Source organism: Bos taurus, chromosome 3, assembly GCF_002263795.3.
Source record: "Bos taurus isolate L1 Dominette 01449 registration number 42190680 breed Hereford chromosome 3, ARS-UCD2.0, whole genome shotgun sequence".
In the NCBI taxonomy this organism is placed as follows: Eukaryota; Metazoa; Chordata; class Mammalia; order Artiodactyla; family Bovidae; genus Bos; species Bos taurus.
This window is the reverse complement of record NC_037330.1, coordinates 26903476-26915759: the sequence shown is the minus strand read 5'-3', so window position 1 is coordinate 26915759 and position 12284 is coordinate 26903476. Positions and strand designations below refer to the sequence as shown.

Genomic DNA, 12284 nt, shown 5'->3' with positions numbered 1-12284 from the left:
GTCGCAGGGTCACACTGTCAGCTGCCCTTTTGGAGCTCAACTTGAAAGTGACTGAATCTCCTATGGCTGCTGTAAAGCCAGTACTTTGGACTGAAAACATCATAAGGCAGAGTTCTCAGGATGGAAAGTTGCCTGGGCCCAGCCAGAGAAGAAGGTTGGGGTTGCATCAGACCCTTTGCCTGTCAAGTGTTCAGTGTATATGAGTGTGATTTTTTTTTTCCCCCTGCCACCTCCCCCCCGCCCCGCCCCGCCCCCGCTTTCTGTACCCTGCTGCTGCTCTGAGGGTGTATTCTCTTTGGGAAACTTACTGTTAGTTAATTTGTAGTTTTCTCTGCCAGTAAGTTTGTAACACTCTGGTGACTCACCTTTGGGTGGGAGGGTAGGAAAGGGGAGGTCTGCATCATAAATCTGAGAAGATTGAGAGTAGGCTTGGCCTGACAACGCCCCCCCCCCAAAAGGAGGGGGAGGAATTTTTAAAAACCTAGTAAAATGTTTAGGCAGGTGAAGAGTAAAACTTAAAATATCCAGCCCACACCCTCTGCCCAAGTGTTAATCTTAAGTTGCATTTTAAAAAGAAAAAAGTGGATTCAACCTTACATAGCCCATCCATTCTGCACCCCAGAACCCTTTTAGAGCATTGATTCCTGGTTATTTTAGCAACAAATGAATAGATTAGTGACTCTCTGTTCAGTCAGGCTGTGTTCCTTAACAGAATATATCCAAATTTAAGAATGACGGTGGGTTTAAAGATAATTTTCTTGAAAGGAGATTGTGTGGAAAAGTAAAACTAGTTTCTTTATTTAAAACAAAAAAGGTTTTTAAAGCCCCGAAGCGTCAGTTTCTCATCTGACCCTTAGCTAGAGTACTCACCCAAGTGACATCAGCTCTGTTCGGTTTAGAGTGCAGGGCAATTGAGAGTGGCACCTGTTATTGTTGGGCTTTGGGCATTGAGAGATCAAACATGTATCAAGTATGGGTTTGTGCTGTTCACCAGTTAGTCTTAAGCCTTTTCAAAACTAGAAAACAGTTTTTCTTTCACCTGAAAAAAAGAAAAATACTGAGGGTTGGAAAGAATAGAAAGTATTATGAATTACCCTCTCCGGGGAGGCCAGGTGAAAGTGTCAGTGGACTCTGCTGGGGTGATGGCTTTTTAAGTTCTCGTCTACTTTCACTTTTCAGGTAAAAGGCTTTACACTTTCAGAGTCTTGGTCAAGGTCGTATGAAATGAAATGGGCTTTTCAGCCCTCTGTGAGGGGTGGGAGGACGAACATTTGTGCCATGGTGCCTCCTCCTAGCTGCCCAGGGCCCTCTGCCAGCCAGCAAGCCAGAAGAAGAAACACGAGCGTCAGATCAGATGGCCTCACAGTAATCAGAGTGGCTGCTTTTGGCCAGCACAGCGCTGGGCAGAATGTTTCCCCGGCCCTGCCAGAGCTGTCCAGTTCTGGATTCCGCTGAAATTATAGGTCCAGTAAGTGATAATGTGAAGGACAGAGACTTTCAAAATCCACTAACTGTTTTCTTAAACTCATCTTCATTTATGTATTTTTGGAAAAGGAGACGTAACCAAATCAGGCTTGAACTTTCTCACGTTGCTATGAATCGAGTGTGTGTGTGAGAGGAAGTGTATTCTTTGGCTGGAGTCGGAGGGAGACTATTCCTCTGCATATGAGTCACCTCCTTAGTTGTGCTTAAATCTGTCATCAGGAATCCACAAGAAGTTCTTCATTTATTTGACTGATGTTTGAGATAGCAGATTCTGTCAGAGAGAATAGAAGCACCCTACTCTACCCCCCAACCCACCCTGCAGTTTTTCTCTCTGGTTTCATATGGATCCTGAGCCAAGGGAATTTTGGCCAGTAGACCCCATTCCTTAGTTCCATTGTGACTTGACAGTGAATTATATCTGAACGTTAATTAGTTCTGTATCTGGTTTTGTTCAAACCCTGTTTAGTAACAGCTAGTAGATTTTTTTCTGTTGGTGATCTGAAAAGTGGATCCTGGATGCTTGTGCTTTGGTCTTTGGGACCTGCCTTGTTTTCAGCGTTCAGGTTTCATGGATCAGGGGGACTTGGTTCTTAGTTTGTCTTTCCCGTTTGTCCGTATGGTGAGGGCAGAGCCTCATGCACTTTGGAGTGTTATCATCTTGCATTTTTCTTTTATCCTCCATATGATGCTTCTATGGTGCCATATTGGTTTTGTTTCAACTCAGGGGGCATTTCTCCAGGTTATCACTGCCTTTGTTCTTTTCAGCCCTACAGCTATATTACTTCCCACCCTAGGCTTCGGGGTACCAATTGAGGGGAGTGATCAGGACTTTGGAAATTAATTCAGTCTGCTTTTAATGCTTGTGCCAGTTGTTAGTCCATGGTCTCTCAAACCAACAACTTCGTTTGAGTAGCACTAGCCAGAGTGGTCTGACAAAATGAGACAAGAGATGAGGAGGGCAGCAAATGGGGGGAATAGGCAGAATATTTTAACTCTTAACAACCCAGGTACCTAGTGTAGAGGTAGAAAGTATCACCCCATTTTTAAAACAACTGAAAAAGCACATTTTTAAAGAGGTAGTAAATCTAAAGTATATTGATTATTTAGATGCTTTAGATTTTTTTTTTGAATGATCATGAATGTATACTAACTATTGCAGGTAGGTTGGGCTGTCAGGCTCCTTAAATTTCACATGCGGGTAGATTGGGGAGGGAGGTTAAGCCTTGTTCATTTTGGGCTGAGGGAACCCGCCAGCTAGAGCTGGAGCTGTTTTCTTTGCACTCTGCTGGCTGATGGACTGCAGCCCAAGTTTGGAGGGACTGAGCTGAGTTCACAAAGAGACCCCCTGCTATGGCCTGGCTGCTTGGTATTCCCCAGCTCCACCTCGGTTTAGGTGAGGGAGACAAGGAATGTGAAGGTAGGGTTGTCCCTTGGGTCACCTCCTCTTCCTCACCGCCTTAATTGCTGCTCTGGGCTGCAGCGTGGCTGTAGAATCACAGCAGTGCCTGCCCTCTCCCGTCTCCAGCCTCAGATCCCTGGCAAGAGAAAATTCTTTGTACATAAACTACTTAGTCATTTGGGAGTGATCAGAGCTGTAATGAACGTGGTGTGGTAATATTTTCTGTTTTCCTTGTTTTAGTTGATGATAAAATTAAAAAATGCCCAAAATGAGGTTTCTTTTTTTAAGGTTATGACTTTGCATAGTCAATGAGGAACGGCAGTGATATAAGTTAATTAAAACCAAGTTATAATAACTTTTATGTAGTGCTTTGCAGAGTATCTTCACATACACTATTAGGTTTGATAATGATGTAATAATACATCAGGAAGATCCGCGCCCTCCCCCCCACCCCCCGCCCCTTTATATATAAAAGAAAGATGTAGTCCACTCTAGGCAGTACTCGTAGGCAACCAGCAGGATCAGAGAGAGATCATCCCTTCGACTTCCCTGCCTGACTGGAATCAGAGGTACCCTTTCTATAGCCCTCTTGGCAAGCTTTTAAATGGGCTGCATTTGGGGCAGTTACTGTTACCCTTCTTCTGGCCCCTCTTGATAGTCCAAAGCTTGCTTTGTCAGTTTTAGAAACAGTGCTGGTTTTAGGTGTTTTGTTTTTGGATTTGACGGTGGCCCCTTGATTCATCCGACTATTGGAATGCCATCTAGAGTCTTCAGTCGTTATCCCCAAGTGTTATTTCCATTTTAGGCCAGGAGGAAACAGGCTGACTGTTCAGGATTGTCTTGCTGGCATATGGCAGAGCTAGAATGACCTGGGGCTGACTTAAAAGCACCATCCGTAGTCTTATCCCAAGGGTATAGATGTCTCTGCTCCCAAGTACCCTCCAGACTTCGTCAACAGCAACTTCTGAAGTTTGAAAGGCCTCTGACTTCCCTATTGGCCACAGGGGATTGTGCTGATAGGGTGGGAACTGTGGTCAGATGTCCACTCTGCTCAATTGAGGACGTTTCCAAGGCCTGCCCTCCTGAGGGCTTGTAGAGATGGATCTGAGGGCCTCAAGGCAACTTTAGCTTATTCAGACCTCCAGTGACTCAACCTCTGGGATAGAAGCTTCTCTCCTAAACTCATTGTACCTTCTTTGCCTTTTTAAAAAATTTAGGGATAATTCTTGGCTTCCCTTGTGGCTCAGCTGATAAGGAATCCGCCTGCAATGCAGGAGACTCTGGTTCAATCCCTGGGTCAGGAAGATCCCCTGGAGAAGGAAATGGCAACCCACTCCAGCCTGGAGAATTCTATGGACTGTATAGTACATGGGGTCACAGCGTTGGACATGACTGAATGACTTTCACTTTCATATGGATAATTCTCTGTACCTGTCATATCTGCTTCCCACTCCTCCCCCTTTAAATTGTCAGTTACTGAAGAGGAGGAAGGTGTCTCGCCAGCCCCAACAGGTCATTTCATTGTAAGGATTCAGTCTGTGCTTTTAAAGAAGTGAAGGCTGGGGCCTCGGCCTGGGGGCTGGAGTGCTGAGGGTGGGCACCTCGCCTGTGCTGCATACCAGCCCCGTTCTGCTCTGTGCGTAAATTCACAAACATGAATAGATGACAACAGAAAATGCTGTTAGAGCAGTGAAGTGAAGTCGCTCAGTCGTGTCTGACTCTCTGCAACCCCATGGACTCTAGCCTACCAGGCTCCTTTGTCCATGGGATTTTCCAGGCAAGGATACTGGAGTGGGTTGCCATTTCCTTCTCCAGAGGATCTTCCCAACCCAGGGATCAAGCCAGTGGGAATCAGCAGCTTTGCACAGGAAGCTTTGGAAGATGTTGTTTACTGTTGTCTGCCTGCAGTTGGGACAGAATTGAACAAACAAAAGGAGTTTGGTGCTTGGGGCTGTGGGGAAAGCTGCAAGTGAACTCTGTTCTCTTCTATCAGGAGAAGTCACTGAAGCTCTTGCCAAAAATCCAAGGCTTGTCGTCGCATTTTGTTGTGAAGATGGTTGGCTAATCAAGATGACACTCAGTAACCATTCAGAACTAGATGAGCTAATTCAGATGAAGAAGCAACTGGAAAATACATAATCTATTGAGAAGTGAAAATGAAACCCCTAAATAAACTAATTTGAAACAATTTAAAATAAATACTAAATAAATGAACCTTGCTCCAAGTTTCAGCCTTGGCTCCTTTGATTAGGAATTTTCTCTCCCCACATCCTGAGCACCCTTTCCCTCTACCCAGATCAAGTGGTGGCAGAACTCAGTGAACCTTTGAGAAAATGAAATCCCCTGGAAGCACGGGGTGAAGTAATGACACTTTTGGTTTGAGGCTGTGTCACACTGGGCAAGCCCCTGCCCTTGTTGTGACCTCCCACTTCCTAAATTAGAATGATGGGGGGCGGGGCTGGGGGAAGGTTCACAAATGGCCCTTTTGGAGAGGGTGTAACAGTAACCTTGAGCCTCCATTGTACTTATCCTAGGGAGACAGCACAGTGGTGCCCCAAGGGTCCTGCGCACAGAGCGTGGTACCTGCCTGGCCTCCGGGCACTTCCTAATTGAAAAATTGACTTGTATACCTGGAGGAGTGGGAAGGTTATAGGAGTAGATTGGGGAGGCCATGTTATCATTCCCCTTTCCATGACCTTTGTTTTTCCCCAATGCTTTTCAAAGAAATAATAAAATGTTATCTACCCAATTTTAAGTTGTTCCCTGTTCCACCCTGCATTCCACCCTTCCACACACACAGATTTTTTTTCCCCTTGCTTTGAAACTAGTAATTGAGATTGGTAGGGACTGGAGTAATGTTTGGTTCCCATCAAGATGAGCTAGTATTATTGTTTTACTTGTAGGAAAGAAAGCGAAAAAGCGAAGTAACTCAGTCGTGTCTGACTCTTTGCGACCCCATGGTCTGTAGCCTACCAGGCTTCTCCGTCCATGGGATTCTCCAGGCAAGAATACAGGAGTGGGTTACCATTGCCTTCTCCAGGGGATCTTCCCGACCCAGGGATCAAACCTGGGTCTCCAGCATTGGAGGCAGATGCTTTAACCTCTGGGCCATCGAGGAAGCTTCCTAGGAAAGAACTGAATTGCGTAAGCAGCCTGGTCTTCTGGACAAACAGTGCCTGATGAAGCAATTAAAATCTTGAAGGAAAAGAAATACCTCTTGTTAGTACTTCCCCTGTCTCTTTCACAAATCTGTTTTAAACTTACCCCCTCTTAGTGTGCCATGAATTGATGGAGAAAGGGGAGGGTTATTAGGGAGCCTCTATTTCCAGCTACCTTAAGCATTGAGAACTGTGAAGCTTCAGGCAAGGGGTCTGTTTTTGTAAATGGGGATAGAACTTTGGAACATATCCAAGTTTTAGCTGCTCTAATAACTCTCTCCCCCTCTTTCAGAATGTAAAATGTTGAAAGCCAGAAAATAAAGCCTACAGATGGTGAGGCAGAGGGATTTTAACTCTGATTTTCATATATTTAAATTAAATATCTTTTAATGATACTCAACTTTGCTTAGAGAATTTGTGGACTGGATTTTAAAAATCAATACAAACTGGCCACGTGAGTCTTTGAGAGCTCCCTAGTCAATGTGTTTAATATAAAGTTTCAGGGTTGTGCTTCCTCATTAAATATATGAAGGAAATGCAGTGGTCTGTGGTGAGGAGGGCAGTGAGGGCGGCCATTTTTTTTTTTTGGTTTGTGTTGTCTATTTGCTTCCAGTGTGTGTGATGATTTTCCATTTTAACTCTGGCACCAGGGCTCTACCGGAGAGGCTGTCACCAGTGTGGTTGCTCCATAGTGGAGGGAATGTTGAGAATGTTGACTATCTTTAGCTCTGCTTCATTCTTAACAGATAAGATACAGAAGCTAAAGGACACTCTGAAAAAATTAATCTGCAGGGAACACTGTACATGTAACCACACAAGTTGAGCAGTGTGAATACTGTACATGTCCTTATGTCTTGGCAGCACGAACTTGAAGTTACAGTTTCTTTAGAGTCTTAGGGCATTTTTTCAAATTCAAGTGATTATTGTATGTATTTACAACCATACCTGCTATATCGATATGTTTTGATTTTTTTATTTTCAACACAGTATAATTTTAATCTAGACAGTGTTTTTCTACTTACTGCTTTAGTAGCTGGTGTACTCCTGAAAATTAGAAATGAATAAGGGAGAGCCGTGAATGAACAGAAATTGCACCACAGAGCACCCATTGTAAGAAAATTGTTAAGATCGCCTTTCTTTGCCCTTCTTAGGAGATAGTGGTGGTTGTAAGCAAATTGTGGGCTGGGGGCCTCTGGAGTGAGGGGTCTCTTCTGTTCTGGGGACCGCCCTTAGGAGCACTAAGTTCCGGCTTTGTGTAGCTGAGCGCAAGCATTTTCAACAGGAGGTGGGGGAGTGGAACAATCTAAATTTAAACTATGGAATCAACGTTTTCTGTAAAAATTGTTCCAGTTTTCAAGAGGCGTAGGTGGATCCTGTGAATTGTGTGATAATGCACATGCTTCTCCTATATCCTGCCTCTGTCAAAACATTTCCAGGGACTTTTCATTTGGGGGCTTTATTCTCAGGCTGCAGATTGGGGTGGGGACTGCCTTTTTTGTTTTTCGCTTAAAGAATTTGAAGGACTCTTCTGCTGACTTCTTTTTTTAAATAAGGTAAAAAAGTTCGTACTCTTAGGCAAGCCCTAAAGGGTATTATATTTAAAGTTGGTATGTAATGACTTCTTTGCAAAGATAAGAATTAAACATGATAATAAAGTCATTAGCATTTAGGTGTATATCATTTAGTCCTCTCAAACATCTAAGGGAATGGGCACCATTATCTCCATGCTGGGGAAGAGAATAGTGCAATTTCAGAATCAGTGATTTGCCCAAGGACACACAGCTGTTACGTGGTGGAGCCCAGGATTTGATGTCTGATTCAGAGTACAAGTGCATAAGTATAGTGTATTATACTCTAAGTTAGTGATGTGAAGATAGTTTCATCTTTCAGTGGGGAAGATGAAGGGCCATGGTATGGAAATGTTGACAGTACAACCCTCTCCCCCGCCCCCCACCCCAGATGGAAGCAGCTGGTAGGGCCATTCTGAGTCCTGACAAGGCCTTCCCAGTGGTCTTAGTGCCCTAGGGTGCAGATGGCCTGTCTTGAGCTAGAGATGGCAGTATTCTGGATAATACTGGACTATTGTCGAGTATGCATCATCAGCACATATATTTCCATGGATATTAGCCCAATAACTCTTCAAGATGCTCACCTAAAACTGCTGAAAATCCCTTTCTCTACCACCTTGAATTTTGAGGTGCTGTTCCTAATTCACAGTCACACCTTTCCCTCGTTCCTCTATAGGTTGGACGTGATAAATATGAACCGGCAGCTGTTTCAGAGCATGGGGACAAGAAAAAAGCCAAGAAAGAGAGGGATATGGACGAGCTGAAGAAAGAAGTTTCTATGGTAAGTACCAGCAGGAAGGGTGCTTTCTGTTCTTAAATAGGAATTGTATCTTACATCCTTGAGTGTGTGGTGCCCCTCCCCCAGCCATTCTTCAATCAGATTTGCTTCATTTTCAAAGTTAAGAGATTATAGCAGTCCTACAAATGTTACTGAATCGTAGAGGTTGGTATGGAAAATTTTCATTGTAAAAGCTGTCAGTGGGTTGGACAAATTATTTAATACTCTGTATTCAATACTCTGTATTTAATATTCAATACTCAGTATCCAACCAAAGGTCCACAGAGGAGCGGTTGATATCATGGGCCTTTGCTTCTGTGTTTCTGAATCATACTGCATGTAGGGAACTTCCAACCTCTTCAGGCGGTGGAGGCCTCCATGGATGCAACCTGTCTAGAATCTGCCTGGTCAGGCTGTGAAGGCCCCCATTATACAGCTTGAGCCATTCGCTAGTGAAGACCACTCAGAAGGAGCTGTGTGGTCACCAAGCCATTGGCAATGGTGAGAGTACATATACTAACTTGTATTCTGAGCCTAATGATAGTGAGGGATGACACTGATGGTTTTTTAATTCTTTTTTTAGTGACAAAATGTTTAATTCTTTTCCTTTTGTTTTCCCTTAGGATGATCATAAACTTAGCCTTGATGAACTTCATCGCAAATATGGAACAGACTTGAGCCGAGTATGTTCTAATTTTCATTTGTTGCATAGAATTCTGATCTTTCCCCTCACATTTTCCCCTGGTATCACAGGCCTATCCTTGGCGACTCCAGAATATTGATAGCCACCATCCATATCATGTCTGCTATGTGACATGCACAGGACTTGGGCTCTTATATGCTGTTTTACTATTTTGTTTCCCCTGAAACTTTCTGAAAATAGTCATTATTTTCCCCATCTTGTAGCAAGTGACAGGCAACAAGTAGGAGCTCCAGGATTTGAAACCGAACAGATCCAAGGTCATGCTCACCACCTGACCTTGTGAACACAGATGTTCCATTTATTCTTTGACATTGTTAAATTGAGTTGAAAATTTCAACTAGTTGAATCTTGAACAATTCAGATTTCTGTATTTTTATCAGCTAGCTCATGGTATAGTAGGTCAGAACCTTAGTTTATTCTATCATTTATTAGGAACTTTTTTTACAGAGTTCAAAGAAACTTCAGTAAAATATGTACTGTATATCCTTGTTATCTAGTGGATTTTGATGTGTTAATTGTTTGCCGCAAACAATATAAAGTAAAATCGGGGCGGGGGGAGTTTGTTCTTTTCTGGACAGTCACTAATAAGTCCAAGGAATGACTTGAGTGCCAGCTACGATGGAGCTGTTTTTTCAGTAAATTACCAACAAGCTCAGAGAAGTTTGGGGCCGTAGGCTCTGAGAGGAGGCCTGGCACTAAGACCCAGCAGGCATTGTTCTCTGAGCACCTCACGTGGGTTATCTCACTGAAGTTTACTCTAGGTTCCTATGACGTGTGTTCTCGGCAACCTAGGTCACTTACTCAAATGCTGTGGGGCTGTTGTCTTGTAAAATGGGATTAATGAAAGGGTAGGGTAAAGGTTGTGGTGAGAATTAAAGTTAACTGGAAGTACTGGATTCAGTGCCTGATACTGGAAGTACTGGATTCAGTGCCCAATACTGGAAGTACTGGATTCAATGCAGCTCAGTGTCTCTGAGCTGCAGAGACAGCTCAGATGGCTGGTGTCGGTGGTGGTCATTCTGTCTAGGGATTGTGTCATGAACTTGAGGCAGAGGAAGGTCCTGAAATAAGTCCATGTGGACCCCGTAGGTATTCTTGTCCCTTTCCCCATATTCTCGGGTTAATTCCAATATTAAAGATAACTTGAGAACAAAATATATATATACATGCTTCAGGCAAACATGTCTTTTATGTCTTTTGTGAAAGTAGCCACATTTTCCCCTCATGGTGGGAGCTGTGTGTCTCTTATCTGCTGTCAGTGCATCTCAGATTTAAGGCCCATTAGGAAACAGCAGGGCCTCAGTCCAGTGGGCTTTTCTTCCAGTGAATACTTTTTTTTAAGATTTTATTTGTTAATTTTTTGGCCACCCCAAGTGGCTCATAGGGTCTTAGTTCCCTAACCAGGGATCAGACCTAGGCCCTTGGCAGTGAAAGCCCACATCTTAAATCACTGGACCACCAGAGAACGCCCCCATTGAGTACTTCTTAACTGATGGGTGTCCTGGGGTTATTAGCTCAGATATTACACAAGTGTGACCCCTTCCCCACCAGACAGGTGTTTTAATTGCCATCCAAGGAATGAAGTTCTATACTGAAACTTGGCAGTTAACCCAGTAACAGGGTGGATTCTGACAGATTTTTTTTCCTCCTTTGATATGAATAGTGTTTTTTTCTTTTTCCACTTCCTTGACAGATTCAATACACAGGAAACTCTTAAGCTCTTAATTTGCAAAACTGAATCAACTAGTTAAGGTGGGATGTCTTTTTGGTAAATGCAGTTTGGCGTGAATTCCTTCTGTAAAACTCAGAAGAGACCATACCAGATTCCAGTCTGTCCATGGATCAATTTTAAAAGAATTTCAGTCTGAGTGTTGTAGGTTCTTCAGGACACTTGGGCTCTTGTTGGCCTGAACCATAGGGTGGTCATCAGCATTTTCTAGCTTCTGCGTTGGCCTGGGACATTTAGTTTCTCTCTGCTTCCTTCTCAGCTGTCAGGTAGCTGTGTTAGCTTGTGAGCCCTGGAGCAGTTGGTCTTCCTTATATCCCTCTGTTTTTCAGGGCTTAACAACTGCTCGAGCTGCCGAGATCCTAGCCAGAGATGGACCCAACGCCCTCACGCCCCCTCCCACGACCCCTGAATGGGTCAAGTTCTGTCGACAGCTGTTTGGGGGGTTCTCAATGTTACTGTGGATTGGAGCAGTTCTTTGCTTCCTGGCCTATGGTATCCAAGCTGCTACAGAAGAGGAACCTCAAAATGATAATGTGAGTACCATAGTTCTAGTGTGGATTGTTAGGTATGTGTAAGTGCTTAACAGTCCACCCTCTGCCAGCTATTTATTTTCAGTCACTACGGGTTACTTGATGGTTTTATTTTATTTTATTTTATTTTTTTTACTTGATGGTTTTAAACTCTGGGAAAAGTAACATCAGCATCAATTGCCTTCAGGGCCCGTACGTCTTCCTTCTTCACTTCGGGTTCTCTCTCTGTCCCCTCCCTGTGTTTAGATGTTCTTCCAAGCTGGGCATCTGCCCTGCACGCTGCTGCCATGAACGGGCAGCTCTGCTCAGGCCCTATGCAGGTCCTTTGCCACTGAGTGGAGGGCATAGTTTTGAAACATTACACACATCCAGAAATGTTTGGTAGCCATTCTTCAAGTCATAAGTTGTCTTGAAATACGTTTAACAAAGCAGGAGAAACTGATTCATCTGGAACACTTCCCCAAGCTAGTGACCAAGTATCAGTGTGACTCCATTTCTGACTTGCTTGGACACTGTCTCTAGGAAGAAGCATGAAGGCATGAGTTTTGTATTTCTGAAGCCTTAATCTCTCGCTGTCTTTTTTTTTAAGTGTTTTTTATTCAGTCAAAAATTAACTGAATGTCCCCAGTCCTTTACTGAGAGCTGTGCCGCCCTAACTTGTCTGTTCTGTCACAGCTGTACCTTGGTGTGGTGCTGTCTGCTGTCGTCATCATAACCGGGTGTTTCTCCTACTATCAAGAAGCTAAAAGCTCAAAGATCATGGAGTCCTTCAAAAACATGGTTCCTCAGGTACCTGCTGCTTTTTGTCCTTCCCCATCTGGTAACTTGAAGTGCCAAGAGTGTGAACCAATGTGAGGTTAAGGCCTTCCAAGTATTCAGTGGCTCCACCAGAGAGAGAGGGACACCTCCCCCACCTAAGACCACATCTGTTTTT

At 43.8% G+C, this 12284-nt stretch overlaps 1 protein-coding gene across 2 annotated transcripts in view; it reads left to right on the top strand.

Annotated features, from left to right (window-relative positions):
* The window catches only part of ATP1A1 (ATPase Na+/K+ transporting subunit alpha 1), a 32330-nt gene that overhangs the window by 3140 nt on the left and 16906 nt on the right, over positions 1–12284 (top strand). For both annotated transcript variants that reach the window (NM_001076798.1, XM_059881707.1), the window contains 4 exon segments: positions 8287–8391; positions 9012–9071; positions 11150–11353; positions 12026–12139. In NM_001076798.1, the coding sequence (NP_001070266.1) occupies positions 8287–8391; positions 9012–9071; positions 11150–11353; positions 12026–12139 (483 nt within the window).